Raw genomic sequence first — 20090 nt, forward strand, 5'->3', positions numbered from 1 at the left:
CCTCCTCCTTTTTCTTCAGACCTGATCCCTCTTCAACCGGTGGAGAGCAGAAATCAACTTCAAAGTAATTTCGTTCTTTTCATATGAAACCAGATAGGTGCATTTAGAGGTCTGGGCAGGATGAGGCAGTTATGGTGATGTAGGATCACCAGTAGTTAATCTCAGGTATTAACTTGTTGCATGCAATACTGATTGAATTATGTTATGCTGAGCTGTGTTTTGATTTGCTGTGCAAGCGCTGCTGAATTGTACATGGTTCATGTTTTGTCCGGCTGATCTCAAATCAGCCAGGAGTTAGAAGTTGGACATTTAAAAGTTTTCATTCAAAGCAACTGCTGTCTGGGCCTCGTCCGATCACTCTTTGCTCCAGTTTTATTGCTGGAGATTTTCCACTGAGTTCCCGCCTCAGAGTTTTATGACCCTTTGTCAAGATTTGGGGCGATCAGCTGGTCGTGGCTAAAGGGGCGTGGCCCCACCGTTTTATCAGCTGGTCGCTGCGATCGAGACATCAACAACATGAGGATTTCTCTTTCCATTTAACCCAAATTACACATTTTATCCATATGCCTCATTGTCACTAAATGCGCATGTATATTTTTCTTTTATTATTATTGTTAGGTAGTCATTTTTATTCCCTTTGTGTAGAATAGTGCTTGTTAGTTAGGTGAAGGTTTTTGGACCAGAATAATGGTATATCAGGATTATTTGGCTTAAATAAATGTTCATATATATAATTAAGAGAAGCGTTTGTGTTTATTTCATGCAAGAGTGATTTATCTGTCAAAACAAGGTCGAAGTTCCCCCACCTTCAGTGAAGTGGTTGAATAAACAGTGACAGTTGGTGGTTTTGGTTAATAATTTGTAATTATTAAAGAGCTTTGAGCCCATAATCACAACACCAGAGGATATCTCTGATTTCTATTCGTAAGTAATGATTATTGGTTAAGAAATTTAAACATTTTTTTCCTCAAATTATGATTTTAAATTATAATTCTTGATAAATATTAATTAAACAATAATCATAATCCTTACAGGGTGAATCAAAGAAGATAAAATAATATAAGTAGTATTTTAGTTTTGAACAGTTTACAGTAAGAAAATGTCTTCCACACTTTTTTCCACAACATTTAGTCTTTATTGTCTTGAAAAAAATCAAATTATTCTTAAAGCAATCCCAATTAATGTTCACTCATGTTATTTATGCACAAAGCAGTGTATTTAATAAAATGTGGCCTTCTAATGACAAAAACTGTCAGTAAATGATATACAGTGAGTCATAACACTGACTGATGCTTAGTAACTGTACAGAATCTACATCACTGAAGTTGTACCTGAAACATTTTTCTTTTGTCTTCCACAGGTCAAGCCTTCCCTTCCCGCGGTATTCCCGGGAGACGATTTGTGAGATGAAGCACTAATCAGAGGACTCCCATCTGAAGACTCCCACCATTCCTTCACAAACAACTTTCAGATCTGTGTTCTGCTATGCTGATGAGGACTTCCTCTTGCATTTGTTCATTTTTCTTGCTTAGATTGTTTATTTGAATGTTAGGACATGTTTTTGTTTTTTTTAAATCCATGTTGATGCTGTGTCTTTTAAGCAGAAAATAAAACTGGAAAATTAGTCGATGTTTTTTTTTTTTTTTTCAGTTAGGATTTCTTCGGGCATCTGAAGAAGTTGTCGGTTTTCGGTGACACATTTGCTCTCGGTGGTGCGACGACGGGGAGCTCATTGTGCATCCTCACATTGTAGGCCGTCGCTGCAAAACATTAAGTGTGGGTCGGTCAACATATTCTGCAAACGGAGGCATTTCAGTGTATGTTTTTCATGCTGTTGGATGATTCTAAGAGCTGTTATTGTCTGTGTTGGCTTTGTTTTTTCTACCATTTTAAATATGCTTAAACATATTCAAGTTCTGAATGAAAGTTCTGCCCATATCCAAGGGTTTGACAGTAGATATTCAAAAGTAAGGTAAAACTATTCCTTTCAGTATGTTAACTTTACAGTCAAATGAGAGCTTAAGGGCCTTTAGTGCTGAATATGGCAATGACACTCAATTTAAGGTTTTTAAGCCAACATTGGTTTAAACATTTACAGCTGTTAAGATTTTGTGATGCTTTAGCTACAAACTTCGTTGTTTCATTAGGATTTTGTGATGGACCACAAAATGCCATGCATAGATGTGAATGCAAAAGGATGCTTTTCACATCTAGATGCAGAATTTTGCCCATTCTTCTTTGCAAAATAGCGTAAGCTCTATCAGTCTGGATGGCGAACATGTGAACATCGATTTTCATGTCTGGGGACAAATTCTCAATTGGATTTGGATCTGGACTTTGACTGGGCTGTTCTAACACATCAATGTGCTTTCATCTAAACCAATCCCCTGGTAGCCACAGCTTCCAGGATTGTCCCTTCATTTAGCTCCATCCAGCTTCCCTGTCCCTGCTGGGATTGCATCCCCAGAGCATGATGCTGCCACCACCATGTGTCACTGTGAGGATGATGTTAGTTTTCTTCCACACCGTATTTTAAGTGATTTTTTGTTTTAAGGCATTTGGTTGCACTTTATTGTATTTAGGGGTAATTAAAAGAGGCTTCTACTTCCGTCATTTACTCCTTTGTGTTGGTCTATCACATACAATCAGAATAAAAAGCATTGATGTTGTGGTAGCCTAGTGAAATGTGAAACAGTTGAAGAGGTATGAAATACTGTATTCCTGACTTACATCTCGAGAAGACAACGTATTTGTACCCCTCTGGGACTGTGTTGGTGGGCACGGACACGGCTGCTGTTACGGTGGAGGGAAAGCCTCTCCAGGATCTCCGGATGTTAATTGCTGGTTCCAAAACAGAAACTGGAAGGGGGGTAGAGAATTGATTCAGCAGAGAGACTTGAACTGAAGTTTTTTTGCTTTGGATCCGACTTGTTAGTATTGTAAATGAAGGATTCTTAGAGCCGCTTGTGACACTGATAACTAAACGTTGTTGCATCCTATGTGCTGTAGTGTGGGCGAATCTCTGTGAGTCTGAGAGAAATGATGGGAAACATTTTTCACAACACGTCAGGCTGAAACAATTCCCAGTTATTTATGTTCCCCCATTAAGAACAGAAATGCAACCAAGCAAGTATTGATGTGAATCTTTGTCTTCCCTGCTGTGCTGGTTGAAAAATTTGGCTGAATTTTGTAGAATACGTTACAGCTGAAGGATAAACATAGACACTCTGAGTCACTTAGTTCTTGCAGGGTTGTGGCAAGTCCATCACATGGACATCCCTTAGTAATATTTAGAGTGGCCAATGCATGCGCATTAATGTGTGTAAGAAGTGAACCCATGTAAATGCCACACAAACAGACCCCAACCAATATTAAACTCCAGGGCCTTCCTGTTGCCAAGCAAAAGTACAAATTAATGCAGCCCAGCAAGACTAAAAAAAAAAAAGCATCTCTTGTGTACTTGGGTATTTTCTCCTCAGATAAAATGTTCCTATAATTGATCATTATTTCTGATGACCTTCAAAAGCACTAGGCCTTTAAACTAGTCACTAATGTTTGAACAAAAATCAAGAGCAAGAATCACCTCTGTTCCTATTAAATTTGAAATATTTTCTCAGTTTAAAGCCTTAATTTGTGCCATACCTGCTTGTCGGACCATTCGAGCATGAACGGTATAAAGGGGAAGAGGTTTTCTTCCACATGTTGGACTGGTGCCAAACTGGTATGAATATTTCTGAACTGTTCCGCCTGTAAACAGTTTGATTTTGTAAAAATCAAACGGAAAAAGATTATAAGACCAGATTTTTGATGACTTTCAAATGCTTAAGAATAATCTCAATACCTCTCTTGAAGAAGTAGACAGACTCTTTCCTGTTGAGGTACTGAGGCACCGACAGGGCAGCTGTGATATGGCCCTGCAGCCCATCAAAGCCCGTTTTAATGACTTTCGGATACCCCGAGTCCAGAGCATCATTTTCGAACCTCCAGTATTTGCCTCCCTGCAAATGTGCACAACAAACAAGGCAGTGTTGTAGGGTGCTTCATCGGAGACTAGCTGGGGAATTCTGAGTGCATAATTGTTAAGTGGAAGTGAAAATTTGAATGGTTTTCATTTTGTTTTTGTAAATAAAATGAAAAACCTGAAAAGCAGGACTCACATTTAGCTTCTTTAAGTCAATACTTTGTAGAACCAGATTTCACTGCAATTACAGCTGTAAGTCTTAGTCAGATTGGAAAGAGAGCATCTAAAAGTTTAAAAGATTTTTAAGTCTTGTCATCTGGACTTTGTCTGGGCTGCTAGAGATAGGTACCAGCCCACTTAATACTCTCTATTAACCACTATTAGAATAAAGTTGAATGAACCCAAATGTATGTATTTTTCATAGTTATTTGTAAAACAAAAGCTTTTTTTTCCACATCAGTAGTTTTTTTTTGGTCTACAACGTGAAATCCAACAACATAGATGGACGTTTGTGGTTTTAACATGTCAGAATAGTGACAAAGCTGAAGCGTTATGAATGTTTTTGCAGGGCACTGAAAGGTAGCTTACCTTAAAAATGTAGGTTTTATCCTGGCAGTTGCAGCGAGTGAACACTGTGTCAATGGGTGAGGGTACACCCCACACTTCTGTAATTCCTTTGGGTGGACCTGGCACCAAGTTTCTATCCAGAACCCAGAAGTAATGACCTGTAATAAAGATGGTATATAAGTCTTCCATGCAAGTTCAACAAATACTGTTTGTTAATCCTTGCATGCAATGGGCTGCTTTTTGTACTGTGTACAGTTGTGTTCAAAAATAACAGCAGTCCAACTGGACTAACCAGATCAATCACTGTTTTCTGTAGAAATCATATAACATTGCAAATAATTTACTAGGAGTTGTAGTAGTGTCACAAAACCAACAGAACCAACATTTATTATATACATGCCTCTGAGTCAGTGTAACTCAATAACTGATTCAAAGTGGCATGTTCAAAATAATAACAGACTGGAGTTCAGTTACTGAGGTTATTCATTCTGTGAAGAAACAGTTGTTAATCAGGCGGCGCTGATGACCTCAGCACATTTTGGGCATGTTTCTCTAAAACCCTGACAAAAATGGGTTATTCCAGGCATTGTTCAGAAGAATAGTATACTTTGATTAAGACCTGGCTTCGAAAAGGGAAAACGTATAAAGTGCAGCAACTGGCAGACTGCTCAATGCTTCTGTTTTTTCTGTCTTGTCAGACTCCAGCCAGACATACTCAGCCTTATTCCAGTGGAGAGTTGTTTATGCTAAAAGGCAGTTGTTTCTTTCCACTGTTGCCACATGTTTGCTCAGGGATCAAACGTGTAAAATTAAAATTTTATTCCACTGAATTGTTTCTGTGTTTTGTTATAAATGGTCCAAATTGAGCAATATATGTAGCTGGATTTAAATTGGATTGATTTAAATTAATTTGGACCAAATTGAAATCTAAATAACTGGATATTAATAGGACCTGTTTGACATGTAAATTGCTTTGAAAAGATATGGTGGTAATTGATGTAAACAAGCGTATGTATTACATTGAAAGCTCTGCAATATTCAGATTTTTGACAACATGTAGCAGCAGGTTTTTCATAAAAGGAGTGAAGGAAAAGTCTCCTTCTTCTAATTACAGAGGATTGCGGGTCATTGCGAACAGAGTTGATACCAGTTTTCGGACACTGACCTCTGAAAACCACCATTGTGCCATTCCTGAGTGTGGTGAGTCCACTGATAGGTCGCCCACTGCACAGGTTTGTGTCATCACTGTCATCTGTAAAGAAAATGTTTTCTTCTTGAAATTATCATGAAATTGCATATAAATTACTATTGATTTCACATTTTTGTAAATGCAAAGTCTTTGTGAAATTATCCTATGCAATAAAACTGCCATTAGTGGTATTCATTTCCGAGGTAAATTTAAATGATTAAACCATTGAGTAGCACCAGTGTCCAAAAAGATGTCGTTCAAGCACGATCTGTAGTTCGTCCAAATCTTTTAAAAGAGGTGCTGTGGAGAACATTAAGACTTTCCAATCCAAAATGAAGTGGTGAATCAGAAGCAAGAGACAGTGTCTACTAATGCCATGTTTACCCAACGTCTGAAGTCAAATCTCAAAACTGGGAATGAGATCGCACACATTATTACACCATGTTCCAAGTCTGGAAACCAGTGGGATTTGCTAATTGATATTTACAGTCACAAGGCTAACTATTGTTAGCAATAAAAGCAGTTTCAAAAATGATTTCTTTAGGGTGTGTCTTCCCCCTCTCTCCACTCCACTTCCTGGCAGCCTACTTTGAAAAAAAGGCCTTTACTGCTGATGCTGCAAAAAAAAAAAAAGTGAAAATCTATTTAAATCCAACCTGGCCCTTTGTCAAAAAACAATTGGTCCCCTTGTTAAATCAAAAATTAACAGTGATTAATTTTTTTTTTTTCCATTAATCATGAGTTCAATTTCTGCAGCCTCACCCAGGTCTGTTTACTGTCTGACCCGTAGAATCAGTAAATCACCTAAACAGAACCTGACTGACCACATGAAGTAAGTTAAAAGATCTCGGTAGCAAAACTTCTTCCTTCAATCTAAAGAAATTCAGCAAAAGACAAGAAATAAAGTCCTTGACATCTTTCAGTCTGGAAAGGGTTACAGTCATTTCTAAGGTTTTTGGAGTCCAGTGAACCACAGTGAGAGCCTTAAATGGAGAAAACAGAGGTGAACCTTCCTAGGAGTCGCCAGCCTACCAATATTACTCAGAGAGTACAGCATCGATGGCTCATCCAGTTGGTCACAAAAGAACCGAGAACAACATCTAAAGCTCGGCGTCTTGATGATTCCTAAGACTTTTGGGAAATATTTTGTGGACTGATGAGACAAAACTGGAACTTGTTGGACGGTGCACCTCTTGTTAAAACCTGCGTTACATGAACAGCATTTCAGAAACAGAACATGTCTATGTTTAAATATAGTTGATGTAGACTGATGGTTATGGGCAGCTTGCTCCTTCAGGACACAGATGACTTGCTGTAATCGATGGAACCATGAGTTCTGTTCAGTTTGTGACGTGAAGCCCAAGCACGATTTGATTATGCACCAGGACAATGATCTGAAGCCTACCAGCAAGTCTACTGTTGAATGGTTCAAAAACCTTAAAATTAAGGTTTTGGAGGTGCCTAGTCAAAATCTAGGCGTAAAACTGATTGAGTTGTCCAAAATGGACATTCTGCTCGGAAACAATTGTGCAAAGAAAAGTGGGTAAAGTTTTCCTCAACAGTGATGTACTTGCCATTTATTAAAAATGTTTGATGGACTCCTGCTGCAAAGGGTGGTACAACCAGTTATTAGGTTGGGGGCAATTATTTTTTTCCATAAGGCCAGGTCAGTTTGGAAAGCTTTTCACCATTAATAAATACAAGTTTGAGAGCCCCTTCCCTAAAGGAATAATAAAAACAACTGAGCTTATAAAACATGCTGCAAGCCATGAATATTTAACACAAATTGGAAACGTTCATCTCTGCAACAGAATTCACAAAAATATGCCCTTATTGGGGATAACGTGTCATTACCTCCTTGGTAATCTTTCAGGTTGTCTGTGATCTGGGTTTGTGGGTCCAGAGGTTTGGTATCAGGTTTAGAGGTGGGTAATAGTTTGGACGGGTCAGGTTTGGGGTCGGGTTCAGATGTGCGAAGATCCGTAGTCGTTACATCTGCTTTAACTCTGTCAGTGGTCTTGTCTGGGTCTGCAGCTGTGGATGAGGGGAACCCAACTCCAGCTGGGGTGAGAGTGGGGGTTGGATCTTTAATGTCTGCTTCCTGGAAGCTGGTGCTTCCTGGGTTGCTCTCTATGTTTGGGCTTGAAGTGGTTTCCTCTGGGGGTATTACTGAAGCCAACGTTGATGAAGCAGGAGTTGTGGTGAGCTGAGGGTTTTCCGGCTCTTCCAGCTTGTCTGAAGGGACAATCTCCTTCCCTGACTCTGTAGGACCGGATGAAGCTGTAGGTTCATTTTGTGATGCTGAGGACGAAGAAGGCTCACGGACGTCGGGGTCAGGCGCAGTTGTCAGTTCAGGGATAATCGCTCCTTGATCTGGGTCTCTTGTCAGATCTTGGGTATCTGGAGGTGGAAAACAGCGATAACAAATTCTTAGATTTACAAGTTACAATTAATGACCTGCAGTAGAAACAGTATCAGGAAATAATAGCTCCCTGTCAGATTACAGTGAAAGTAAAGAAACATCAGATTTCAAAGAAATTGTTATGCAAAGACAGCCAGAAAGGAAGATCACATCTTAATAGAGTTACACCCATAAAGATTACATAAGGAACAATATTCTAAAATAAAAATAAAAATATTCAGCATCCTCTATAATTATTGTGTAAAAAGTCCTAAAATAAATGTATCTTTTATCAAAGGAGCTTAATCTGCAACCCTGACAATTCCTAGAAATTGCAATCGGAACATTTTTTACCTTTACTCTTTACTTTTTCAAGTGGATCAGACAGGCTAGGATTTTTTAAATTGCAACCAATGACTTATATTTCCCTGGGGCATACATATGATGTGACACTGACATCTATTTCTGTCAGCCACTTCTCAGAATGGGAAAGACATAAGAACATGTAATTCAAGAAGGGCATTGAGCTGTACAATGCTGAAAATGGCTGCAAGAGCAAAGCCACTCACCTACACTTGTCTACAGTCAGAACAATAATTGATATGTTTAAAGCAACTGAAACGGAGACCAACAAAGCTGGATGAGAAACCAGATTTATCCTACCAACACCAAAGACAGTGACAATTAGGTAAGGGAAGTAAAAAACATTCCTGGGATCACCAACTCTCCCTGACAACTATTAGTCGCTATCTACATGTTGATCTATTGTTTGGGCGTTGTGCCAGGAAACAGCTTTTTGCTGTCTAACCATCACAAAAGTAAATGTGTCAGAATTACCTAAAAACTGCTTGGACTGAATTGTGGTTGAGTCTGGTTGAGATTGGACTTTCTAGCTACAAACTTTCTAGCTACAAACACTATAAGTGGGTCTGGTGTGAAACAAAGGATGGATAATGTCTAATGTAGTACAGTGTAGGTTCTGTGATGCTGTGGGCCTGGTTGTCTTCCAATGTCCCTGGATTTTTCCACATTGTTACAGGTTTGCTAATGCCGTATAACTCATACAAGAAGACTGAACATTGAACATCACATACCTGTGCTTGCTGTTGTCATTGTATTAAAAACGACACCGGCAGGAGTTGCCTCTGTCAGAGAAAGAGCTCTCTCTGTGCTGAACTCCGGATCATCTGTAACCACAGTTGGTTCTGCCGGGATTTTATCCTGGGGTTCAGCTGGAGTTGGTTCAACACCACTGCTGGTCTCTGGGCCTGGAGACGCCTCCGGATCCCCCACTCCATTTGTGGGAAAGTCATCACCCGGCAAGATCTCGGCAAATACATCTGCCACAGAGAGGTTTACATTTATTATTCCTGTCATGTCTGGAAAAGCTGTTTGCTAAACTCTTCATCCATTAATGTCTCTGCTCACCATCACTAAGATCATTCAGTGGGTATGGTGCTGGGCTGTCTGGAGTAAATAAGTTGTTATCTGTAGATAAATAGGACAACATTAGGGAAAAAAACTAAGCAAATACTTGTAAATGTCATTGTTAATTCAATTAAATTCAGTTTATTTATATAGTGTTAATGCAAACATATATTTGATCATAGTCCTGACAGAGTTGATTTTTAATTTCCAAGCACAAGACGGAATTACTGACTTCTTTATACTATAAAATAAAAAGGCAATAAGATATTATGTAATTGTTTTTTAGCTTCATTTTGTGGTTTCCTTTTATGTAACTGAATCTGAGTCCAGCTCTTTTCAACATGGCCCACTCAAAACAAACTCTGCTTCTTTGTGTTTCAGTTGGCTCCTGAGGCCAGCACTCTTGGCTTGTTGGGACTTGGACTTTGAAAGTGAGTCCCAATGGCAGAGCTTCAATCAACTGTATGCACACATTTTCCTGCTCTCATTTACATGGAAACTGTATAAAATCCACCAAGTTCAGCTCCTGACATTATTTTGGACATCTAAAACTGTGGCTTTTAGGGCTGCATTAGGAGAACAAACAAAGTGTACAATCGATGCAGAAATAAAGAAAATAGTCTCCTGCATTGTTTCCTTCACTGACTGAAGGGTCCTCCGTCAGAGTTGATTCTGTGAGAACATTCAAATGTTACTGTTAGCTGGAATTTCCTTTGGAAAAAAATTTGCCTTAAAGCCTAAACGGCTGAAAATATAGCAAACCTTTTGGCAAAAAAATATACCTTTGGGATTGTTACCATGTACACTATCACATGAACTACTCTTCATTGGCCCTGTTGCTGCTCCACTGATTTCTGCAGATTATCTGCATGCATTTCATGATGCTGCTGTGCATGCGTTTGTGCATGATGCTGGTGCAGTTGGATTCAATTAAAACTGAATTCATTTATCATGTGCATAGGACACATTTTAAATTGCCAGCCTCTGAGTTTTGTGCTGGGTATTCTGTTAAGGAAATATGAAGCATTTCACGTGCAGAAAAAACGCAAACATCACTGCTGTATGTGTTGTTTAAGGCTTACCATCCTCATCACAGTGGGCCTTGTAATCTGGACAACACTGCTTGAACCTCAAGCAGTCAGAGTCGCAGCTGCACAGCCGACCTCTCTTGTGGGTTTCCCCACAACGGCCCTTGCAGGAGTTTTCTGTTGCACAGATAAAAATCGGAAGCTTAAAACACAACAGATCTGGACAAATCAATTTTTTTTATAGATGTACAATTTAAAACTTTATATAATAATCTCAGTATTTAGGTATTCCCTAATCCTGTTTTAGAGCACAGCATAAAATTCATGACATGGTGCGTTATCCTGCTGGAAGTAATATATAGGGGTTGGACAATGAAACTGAAACCTGGTTTTAGACCACAATAATTTATTAGTATGGTGTAGGGCCTCCTTTTGTGGCCAAAACAGCGTCAATTCGTCTTAGGAATGACATATACAAGTCCTGCACAGTGGTCAGAGGGATTTTAAGCCATTCTTCTTGCAGGATAGTGGCCAGGTCACTACGTGATACTGGTGGAGGAAAACGTTTCCTGACTCGCGCCCCCAAAACACACCAAAGTGGCTCAATAATATTTAGATCTGGTGACTGTGCAGGTCATGGGAGATGTTCAACTTCACTTTCATGTTCATCAAACCAATCTTTCACCAGTCTTGCTGTGTGTATTGGTGCATTGTCATCCTGATACACGGCACCGCCTTCGGGATACAATGTTTGAACCATTGGATGCATATGGTCCTCAAGAATGGTTCGGTAGTCCTTGGCAGTGACGCGCCCATCTAGCACAAATATTGGGCCAAGGGAATGCCATGATATGGCAGCCCAAACCATCACTGATCCACCCCCATGCTTCACTCTGGGCATGCAACAGTCTGGGTGGTACGCTTATTTGGGGCTTCTCCACACCGTAACTCTCCCTGGCTTGTCCCAAATGACTGATGATGATAAATAAGTACTGGTGCCCCCCAGGGGTATGTTCTATCCCCACTCCTCTTCTCTCTGTACACAAAGGACTGCACCTCATCGGACTCGTCCGTGAAACTCCTTAAGTTTGCAGACGACACCACTGTCATTGGACTGATCCAGGACGGTGATGAGTCTGCATACAGACAGCAGGTGGATTGGCTGATACACTGGTGCGGTCAGAACTACCTTGAACTGAACCCACTCAAGACTGTGGAAATGGTGGTGGACTTTCGGAGAACACCACCCATATACACCCCCCTCGCCATCCTCAACAACACTGTATCGGCCGTGGACCACTTCAGGTTCTTAGGAACCACCATCTCTGAGGACCTGAGATGGTCTTCACACATAGACACTGTTCGAAGGAAGGCCCAGCAGAGACTGAACTTCCTGAGGCAACTCAAGAAGTTCAACCTTCTACAGGAGCTGCTGGTCATCTTCTACACTGCCATCATTCAGTCTGTCCTGTCTTCATCCATCTCAGTGTGGATTGGCTCATCCACAAAACAGGACAGGTCCAGACTGCAACGAATAATCAGGAATGCAGAGAGAATAATCAGGGCTGACCTTCCCTCCATCCAGGACTTATACAGGTCTAGGGTCAAGAAAAGAGCTGCAAAAATCTCTGCAGACCCCACACACTCTGAACATAAACTGTTCAGAGTTTTACCTTCAGGCCGCCGCTACAGAGCACTGTTCACTAAAACCAGCCGCCACAGAGACAGTTTCTTCCCCCAGGCTGTTTCTCTGTCGAACATTAAATAGAGTACAAAACAACAGCATACAGATGTTGCAAATGCACCTTTTTTATTAGATATGTGTATATTGTACATTGTAAATTGTAAATTGTAAATTTGTATATTCTGTAATGCAAAAACAGAACAAAAGAGCAAAGTGTACCGGAGGCAACTTCCTTGTTTGTATGCACGAACTTGGCAATAAAGCTGATTCTGATTCTGAAATAGAATCCACCTGTGTGTAATCAAGCCTCCCTATAAATGGACCTGCTCTGTGATAGTCTCAGGGTTCTGTTCAAAGTGCAGAGAGCATCATGAAGACCAAGGAACACACCAGGCAGGTCCGAGATACTGTTGTGGAGAAGTTTAAAGCCGGATTTGGATACAAAAAGATTTCCCAAGCTTTAAACATCCCAAGGAGCACTGTGCAAGCAATCATATTGAAATGGAAGGAGTATCAGACCACTACAAATCTACCAAGACCCGGCCGTCCCTCTAAACTCTCATCTCGAACAAGGAGAAGATTGATCAGAGATGCAGCCAAGAGGCCCATGATCACTCTGGATGAACTGCAGAGATCTACAGCTGAGGTGGGAGAGTCTGTCCATAGGACAACAATCAGTCGTACACTGCACAAATCTGGCCTTTATGGAAGAGTGGCAAGAAGAAAACCATTTCTCAAAGATATCCATAAAAAGTGTTGTTTAAAGTTTGCCACAAGCCACCTGAGAGACACACCAAACATGTGGAAGAAGGTGCTCTGGTCAGATGAAACCAAAATCGAACTATTTGGCCACAATGCAAAACGATATGTTTGGCGTAAAAGCAACACAGCTCATCACCCTGAACACACCATCCCCACTGTCAAACATGGTGGTGGCAGCATCATGGTTTGGGCCTGCTTTTCGTTAGCAGGGACTGGGAAGATGGTCAAAATTGATGGGGAGATGGATGGGGCGAAAAACAGGACCATTATGGAAGAAAACCTGTTGGAGTCTGCAAGAGAACTGAGACTGGGACGGAAATTTATCTTCCAACAAGACAATGATCCAAAACATGAAGCCAAATCTACAATGAAATGGTTCACAAATAAACGTATCCAGGTGTTGGAATGGCCAAGTCAAAGTCCAGACCTGAATCCAATCGAGAATCTGTGGAAAGAGCTGAAGACTGCTGTTCACGAACGCTCTCCATCCAACCTCACTGAGCTCCAGCTGTTTTACAAGGAAGAATGAGCAAGAATTTCAGTCTCTCGATGTGCAAAACTGATAGAGACAAACCCCAAGAGACTTGCAGCTGTAATTGCAGCAAAGGGTGGCGCTACAAAGTATTAACGCAAGGGGGCCGAATAATATTGCACGCCAGACTTTTCAGTTTTTTATTTGTTAAAAAAGTTTGACACATGCAATAAATTTCATTCTTCTTCACGATTGTGTCCCACTTGTTGTTGATTCTTCACAAAAAATTTGAATTTTATATCTTTATGTTTGAAGCCTGAAATGTGGCAAGAGGTCGAAAAGTTCAAGGGGGCCGAGTACTTTCGCAAGGCACTATAGATATATCTATATATAGATATATCTATACCTATATAGATATATCTATATAGGTATATAGATATATATATATATGTGTCTGTGTGTGTGTGTGTGTGTGTTTCTGAAAAGCGATCTTACTTGTGGTGCACTGAGATTCAAAGTCTCTGCAGCACTCTTCATAGGACAGGCAGTTATAGTCACACTGACACATGTTGCCCCTGTAGTACTCAGCACCACATCGGCCTCTGCAGCTCGCTGTAGGAATGAATGCAAACAGGAAAAACTGTCAGAAATAAGGTTCTGTTGACCTGAGCCTCTTTGGGGCCCAGGCTGCATGAGGCTGCCAGAAATTGATTTCTGAAGTAGACACAGGTTCTCCCTCCGGTTAATAATCATTAACCAAGCAAACATTGATGAGTACAAGCCAAAATTTAACAGATTCCCAAAAAATATTTTAATCATTACTATGTTTTTGTGTGGACTAATATTTAAAAAAACATGTCATTAAGAGTTTTAAATGAAACATGCAAATTATAGAAACTATACTCACCCTGAGTTGAACTAAATTTCAAAGCACAAGCCAGCAAAGTGACAACACAAAGGATTTTGGAAGACATTATGCAGAAAATCTGAAATAAAGAATACGACATAAAAATTAAACAGCCTGTTTGTTGTCATTTTTAGAAAAGACAAACTACTGCAAACACAGTGTAAACTCACCTTTCCTGAGCTCCTATCTGCAGAGTCTGTGACCTGGACTCCTTTTATAGAACCGACAAAGAGAAAAAAAGCCTGAGTTCCTGGTAATTGTTGGATCCATTCTAATTAAAAGAACGATGATCTCACAGGGTGTAAGGAGGATTCTGAAGTCCAGACATTAGGATTTACCACAAACACTTGGAAGCACATCAACACACTTCAGTGCCAGACAGACTGCTGACTTCACAGACTTCCAAGCAGAGGGAAAAACAGAGGCTGGGGCTTGTTGTTCTGTCAGAGAACAGGGAACTTTTACATCCTTCCAGACCTTTGAGGTTAGAGACCGTCAAATAAATTAGTAACAACTTTATTTGTTCTGTTCTTTGACATTTTTTTCAATGTATATTTCTTACATATTCGGATCCTCTTTGGAAACTTTTTGAAGAAAACTTTAGCACTTAATTTATTTAATTAACTTTATTTAAAATTTATTTATTAGCAGTTTAATTTATTTTTTCCAACCAGTATTGAAATTTTGCCTTTAGCTACACAACATATATGATCTAGGTTGGTGATCTACTCTGGTATTTACATAAAATGCTGGTAAATAAACCAAAATGTCATTTTGTTTATGTTTAGAAAGTAGCCACTGACAGATTTATTGTTTTCCAGTTTTTGATGGTGCAAAAGGGTAAGTTAGGCATAAGCATGCAATGGTAACACAGGAGAAGGACAAATACGAATGAGTTAACTGTTATCAGGCATTGACCCCACAGCACTTTGTAAACTAACAGCCAGAGACCACCTTGCAAAAGTATTTATGCCATTTAAACTTTTAAACCTTTGACTTACAGCTACAAACTTTAATCCTTTTATCATAGATTTTATCTCATAAACCAACACAGAATAGTGCATGATTATGAAGTGTAATGGAAATGATACATGGTTTTAAATTGTTTTGACAAATAAAGTACATTTACATTTAGTCCCGAGTCATTACAAATATAGAGCCACCTTTATCTGCAGTTACAGCCTGCCAGTTTCACCCATTCCTTTTTGCAAAATTGTCAAGACTCAGTCAGATTGCATGGAGAGACTTTGACTGCATAGAGAGAATATGTGAACATCAATGTCCACATCTTGCCATATTCTTAATTTAGGTCTGGACTTTGACTGGTCCATTCTAACACATGAATATACTGTGTTCCAATGTGTGTTTTCTTTTGTGTATGTATTATGACCGTTTTCTTGCTTTTTATGTTCATTAGGTCTCGTCTTATTCAGTTCTTTCCGTTGTGCTCGTTATTGTTGGGTGTTTTCTGTATTAGTTCATTCTTTTGTGCTTAAGTGTTCTTTCCGCATCTACAGTTATTTCCTGTTAGATTTTTGTTAGATATTTCCCTGGGTTTCTTTGTGCATTTCTGCTTAGCTCCGCATCTGGTTAATTACTCTCCCTCCTTCAGCTGCTCTGCCTTTCTCTACCTCAGCTGCAACTCATTTCCTCTGAGTAGCTAATCTGGTTTGATTGCCATTCCATCACCCTTCTCTCAGTATTCGAACCATTCATTCAGTCTGTCAGTCATTTTCTACCGCTCCTTCCATAGTGGGTTGCAGGGGAGCTGGTGCCTATCTCCAGCAGTCTACAGGCGAGAGTGTTGGACCATTTGTTTGCTGAATATTGGACCATTTGTACGTTGCTGGAGCTGCTATGCCGTCCAGCATCATCAGCCATTTTGTACACCAGGATAGTCTGCTACTACAAATCCAGCAGGCACCGCGGCTGATGGGTCGGGGGCGTCGCAGCTCTGATGTCACAGTGGACTATATAAGGGCACTGGAGACACCCACCAGGGCTTTTCCAAGCGAGGAACCGAGACGCGGTTACCACGCAACTGGAGCATCATTCTGGAAAAGAAATCCCACGTAGACTTTCATTCATTTTCCCACTGGCCAGAAAACTCAGCAAATTAAGCTTACAAAAATAGGAAGGCTTGTAAGTTTCAACTTTACCGATCGAAGACGTGGATTTAACACGTCACCAAAAAACCACGGAGGTTTCAAGGAGAATAAATTTTCATCCTTGTTTTCTTTTGTTCCAGTCGACTAGTGACGGTCCGTCATATTTTTCACCTCTCTGCCAAGGAGGCCAAAGGACGAGAACGGACCGCTCTCCTGAGTTATCCACAGACATGTGGAAACTACCCCCCGCTCCAAGGATGACTGCACCAAGTAAAATCCGTTCGTTTTTTTATTATTTCCATTAGAAATAGCTTGGGCAGGATAGAGTAGGATTACACTCAAAGCTTCGCTTACCATAATATTCATCCACACTCAAGGCTGTTTTATTGTGTTTAGTTAGATAATTTTTCCCCTTTTGAGTAGGACTTTGCATGTTTGATTAGGTGAAGATTATTGAATCGGAAGAGCGAGTTGTATCAGGCCTGTCGATTTAATAAATATTCACGTAGATAAAGAGAAGGCGTTTGTGTTTGTTTTTTGCAAGAGTGATTTGTCAGTCAAAATAAGGTTAAAGTTCCCCACGTTTCGGAAGAAACGGTTGATTAAACAGTGACATCTAGTAATAGTTATCAATTATTACTGAGAATTTAACAGTTGTAATTATCAAGGGCTTCTAGCCACAATTACACCAGAGGACATCTCTGGTTCCGATTCATAAATAAGGATTTTTGGTTAAGAAATACATTTTCTCAAATTATAATTTTAAATTATAATTCTTGATAAATATTAATTAATCAACTAATCATAATCTTAACAAGAGGCAGGTGTACACCCTGGACAGGTCGCCAATCCATCGCAGGGCAGTATTTAAACCACTGATTTCTAATTGCTCTCTGCTGGTTTCTTCTGTAGCCTCTGTTGTGTGGGTTTGGCCGGAAACAAAGGATGATTATACAGAAAAAATACCCACTGGCTATTGTTAAGTACAGTGGAAGATCAGTAATGCTCTGGGCCCATTATTCCTTCAAATGTCCTGGGAATCTTGTTAGACTAAATGGCATTGTGAACTCTTTTAAATACCAAGAAATTTGGTGGTGACTGGGTTGCTCCTCGCAGGACCCAGCCGTGCCAAGCCCGAACGAGAGACGCGAGGCCATCCCCCAGTGGGCCCACCACCTGCAGGGGGAACCATGAGGGATCGGTGCAAAGAGGATTGGGCAGCAGACGAAGGTCGAGACCTCGGCGGCCCGATCCCCGGATGCTTAGCCTGGCTCTAGGGACATGGAATGTCACCTCGCTGGGGGGAAAGCAGCCTGAGCTTGTGTGGGAGGTTGAGAGATATGGACTAGAAATAGTTGACCTCGCCTCCCCGCACAGCGTGGGCTCTGGAACCCATCTCCTCGAGAAGGGCTGGACTCTCTTCTGGTTGGGGACAGGTCTCTGACTGTCGTTTCGGCCTATGGGCCGAGCGGCAGTGCGGAGTATCTGGCCTTCTTGGAGTCCCTGTCAGGGATGCTGGATAGTGCCCCTCCCAGGGGACTCCATTATTCTGCTGGGGGACTTCAATGCCCACATGGGAAACGACAGTGACACCTGGAGAAGCGTGATTGGGAGGAATGGCCTCCCCAATCTGAATCCAAGTGGTGTTTTGTTATTGGACTTCTGTGCTAGTCACGGATTGTCCATAACGAACACCATGTTCAAGCATAAGGGTGTCCATCAGTGCACTTGGCACCAGGACACCCTAGGGAGGAAGTTGATGATCGACTTTGTTGTCGTGTCGTCAGACCTTCGGCCGCATGTTTTGGACACTCGGGTGAAAAGAGGGGCTGAGCTGTCCACTGATCACCCCCTGGTGGTGAGTTGGATCCGCTGGGGGAGGATAAAGCCGGACAGACTTGGCAGGCCCAAGCGCATAGTGAGGGTCTGCTGGGAATGTCTGGCGGAGCCCTTGGCCAGGGATGTATTCAACTCTCACCTCCTGGAGAGCTTTGACCATATTCGGGGGGATGTTGGAGACATAGAGTCCAAGTGGACCATGTTCTCCAGATCTATTGTCGATGCTGCTGCCCGTAGCTGCGGCCGTAAGGTCTGTGGTCCCTGTCACGGCAGCAATCCCCGAACCCGGTGGTGGACACCGGCAGTAAGGGACGCTGTCAAGCTGAAAAAGGAGTCATATCGGCTGTGGTTGGCTTGTGGGACTCCTTAGGCGGCTGACGGATACTGTGAGGCCAAGCGTGCCGCACGCGGGGCTGTTGCAGAGGCAAAAACTCGGGCCTGAGAGGAGTTCAGTGAGGCCATGGAGAAGGACTACCGGTTGGCCTTGAAGCGATTCTGTCAAACCGTCTGGCGCCTCAGGAGGGGGAAGCAGTGCTTCGCCAACACTGTTTACAGAGGGGATGGGAGGCTGCTGACCTTAACTGGGGACATTATTGGGCGGTGGAAGGAGTACTTTGAGGATCTCCTCAACCCTGCCATCATGCATTTCCTGGTGGAAGCAGAGGCTGGGGACTCTGAGTTAGACTCTTTCATCACCCAGGTTGAAGTCACCAAGGTGGTTAAAAAGCTCTGCGATGGCAGGGCTTTGGGGTTGGATGAGATCCGCCCTGAGTACCTCAAGTCTCTGGATCTTGTGGGGCTGTCATGGTTGACACGCCTCTTCAACATTGTGTGGCGGTTGGGGACAGTGCCTTTTGACTGGCAGACTGAGGTGGTGGTCCCCCTTCATAAGAAGGGTGACCGGAGGGTGTGTTCCAACTACAGGGAGATCACACTCCTCAGCCTCCCTGGTAAGGCCTACGCCAGGGTATTGGAGAGGAGAGTCTGGCTGATAGTCGAACCTCGGCTTCAGGAGGAGCAGTGTGGTAATCGTCCGGGCCGTGGAACACTGGACCAGCTCTATACCCTCTACAGGGTACTCGAGGGTTCATGGGAGTTTGCCCAAACGGTCCACATGTGTTTTGTGGACCTGGAGAAAGCATTCGACTGTGTCCCTCGTGGTGCCCTGTGGTGGGTGCTCCAGGAGTATGGAATCGGGTCCCTTTATTAGGGGCCATCCGGTCTCTGTACAAGCGGAGCAGGAGTTTGGTCCGCATTGCTGGTACTAAGTCGGACCTATTCCCGGTGCATGTTGGACTCCGGCAGGGCTGCCCTTTGTCACCGGTCCTGTTCATAACATGCATGCTCAGTATGAGGGATTGCCAGTGACTGTCCACTGTCTCTACATGCTCATCCAGGAGGAGTGAATGCTGCAAGTCACTGACTGGATGCAATCTGCTGAGTTTCCTTAGACAGAAAAACTTTTTATCCAATTTGAATAAATAACTGAATCTGACTGCACTGTTCAATGGTTAGGATTAATTGGAATGTATGTATTTGACTTTTGTGAAGTGCCTTGAGACAACATGTGTTGTGAATTGGCGCTATAGAAATAAACTGAATTGAGTTTCACTGTTCAGTGGTTAGTTATTAATTGGAATACATGTGCCTGACTTGAAATCTGTATGATTCGATTGAATTGACTTAGCCCAATTTAACGTTACCCACCTTTCACACAATGCAACAGGAAACAACACTCCAATTA

At 41.7% G+C, this 20090-nt stretch overlaps 1 protein-coding gene across 1 annotated transcript; it reads right to left on the reverse strand.

Annotated features, from left to right (window-relative positions):
* Positions 1–1112: 1112 nt before the first annotated feature.
* Positions 1113–14588, reverse strand: prg4b (proteoglycan 4b). Its single transcript, XM_047374296.1, has 13 exons — positions 14570–14588; positions 14400–14478; positions 13988–14104; positions 10629–10751; positions 9547–9606; positions 9213–9458; positions 7572–8117; positions 5694–5780; positions 4550–4686; positions 3842–3998; positions 3643–3747; positions 2731–2859; positions 1113–1760 (listed from the first exon to the last, which is right to left on the reverse strand). The coding sequence occupies exons 2-13, from the start codon at positions 14464–14466 to the stop codon at positions 1651–1653; spliced, it is 1884 nt and encodes a 627-aa protein (XP_047230252.1). The 5' UTR covers positions 14467–14478; positions 14570–14588; the 3' UTR covers positions 1113–1650.
* Between the last annotated feature and the right edge of the window lie 5502 nt (positions 14589–20090).

The sequence above is a fragment of the Girardinichthys multiradiatus genome, chromosome 9 (genome assembly GCF_021462225.1).
Source record: "Girardinichthys multiradiatus isolate DD_20200921_A chromosome 9, DD_fGirMul_XY1, whole genome shotgun sequence".
Classification (NCBI taxonomy): domain Eukaryota; kingdom Metazoa; phylum Chordata; class Actinopteri; order Cyprinodontiformes; family Goodeidae; genus Girardinichthys; species Girardinichthys multiradiatus.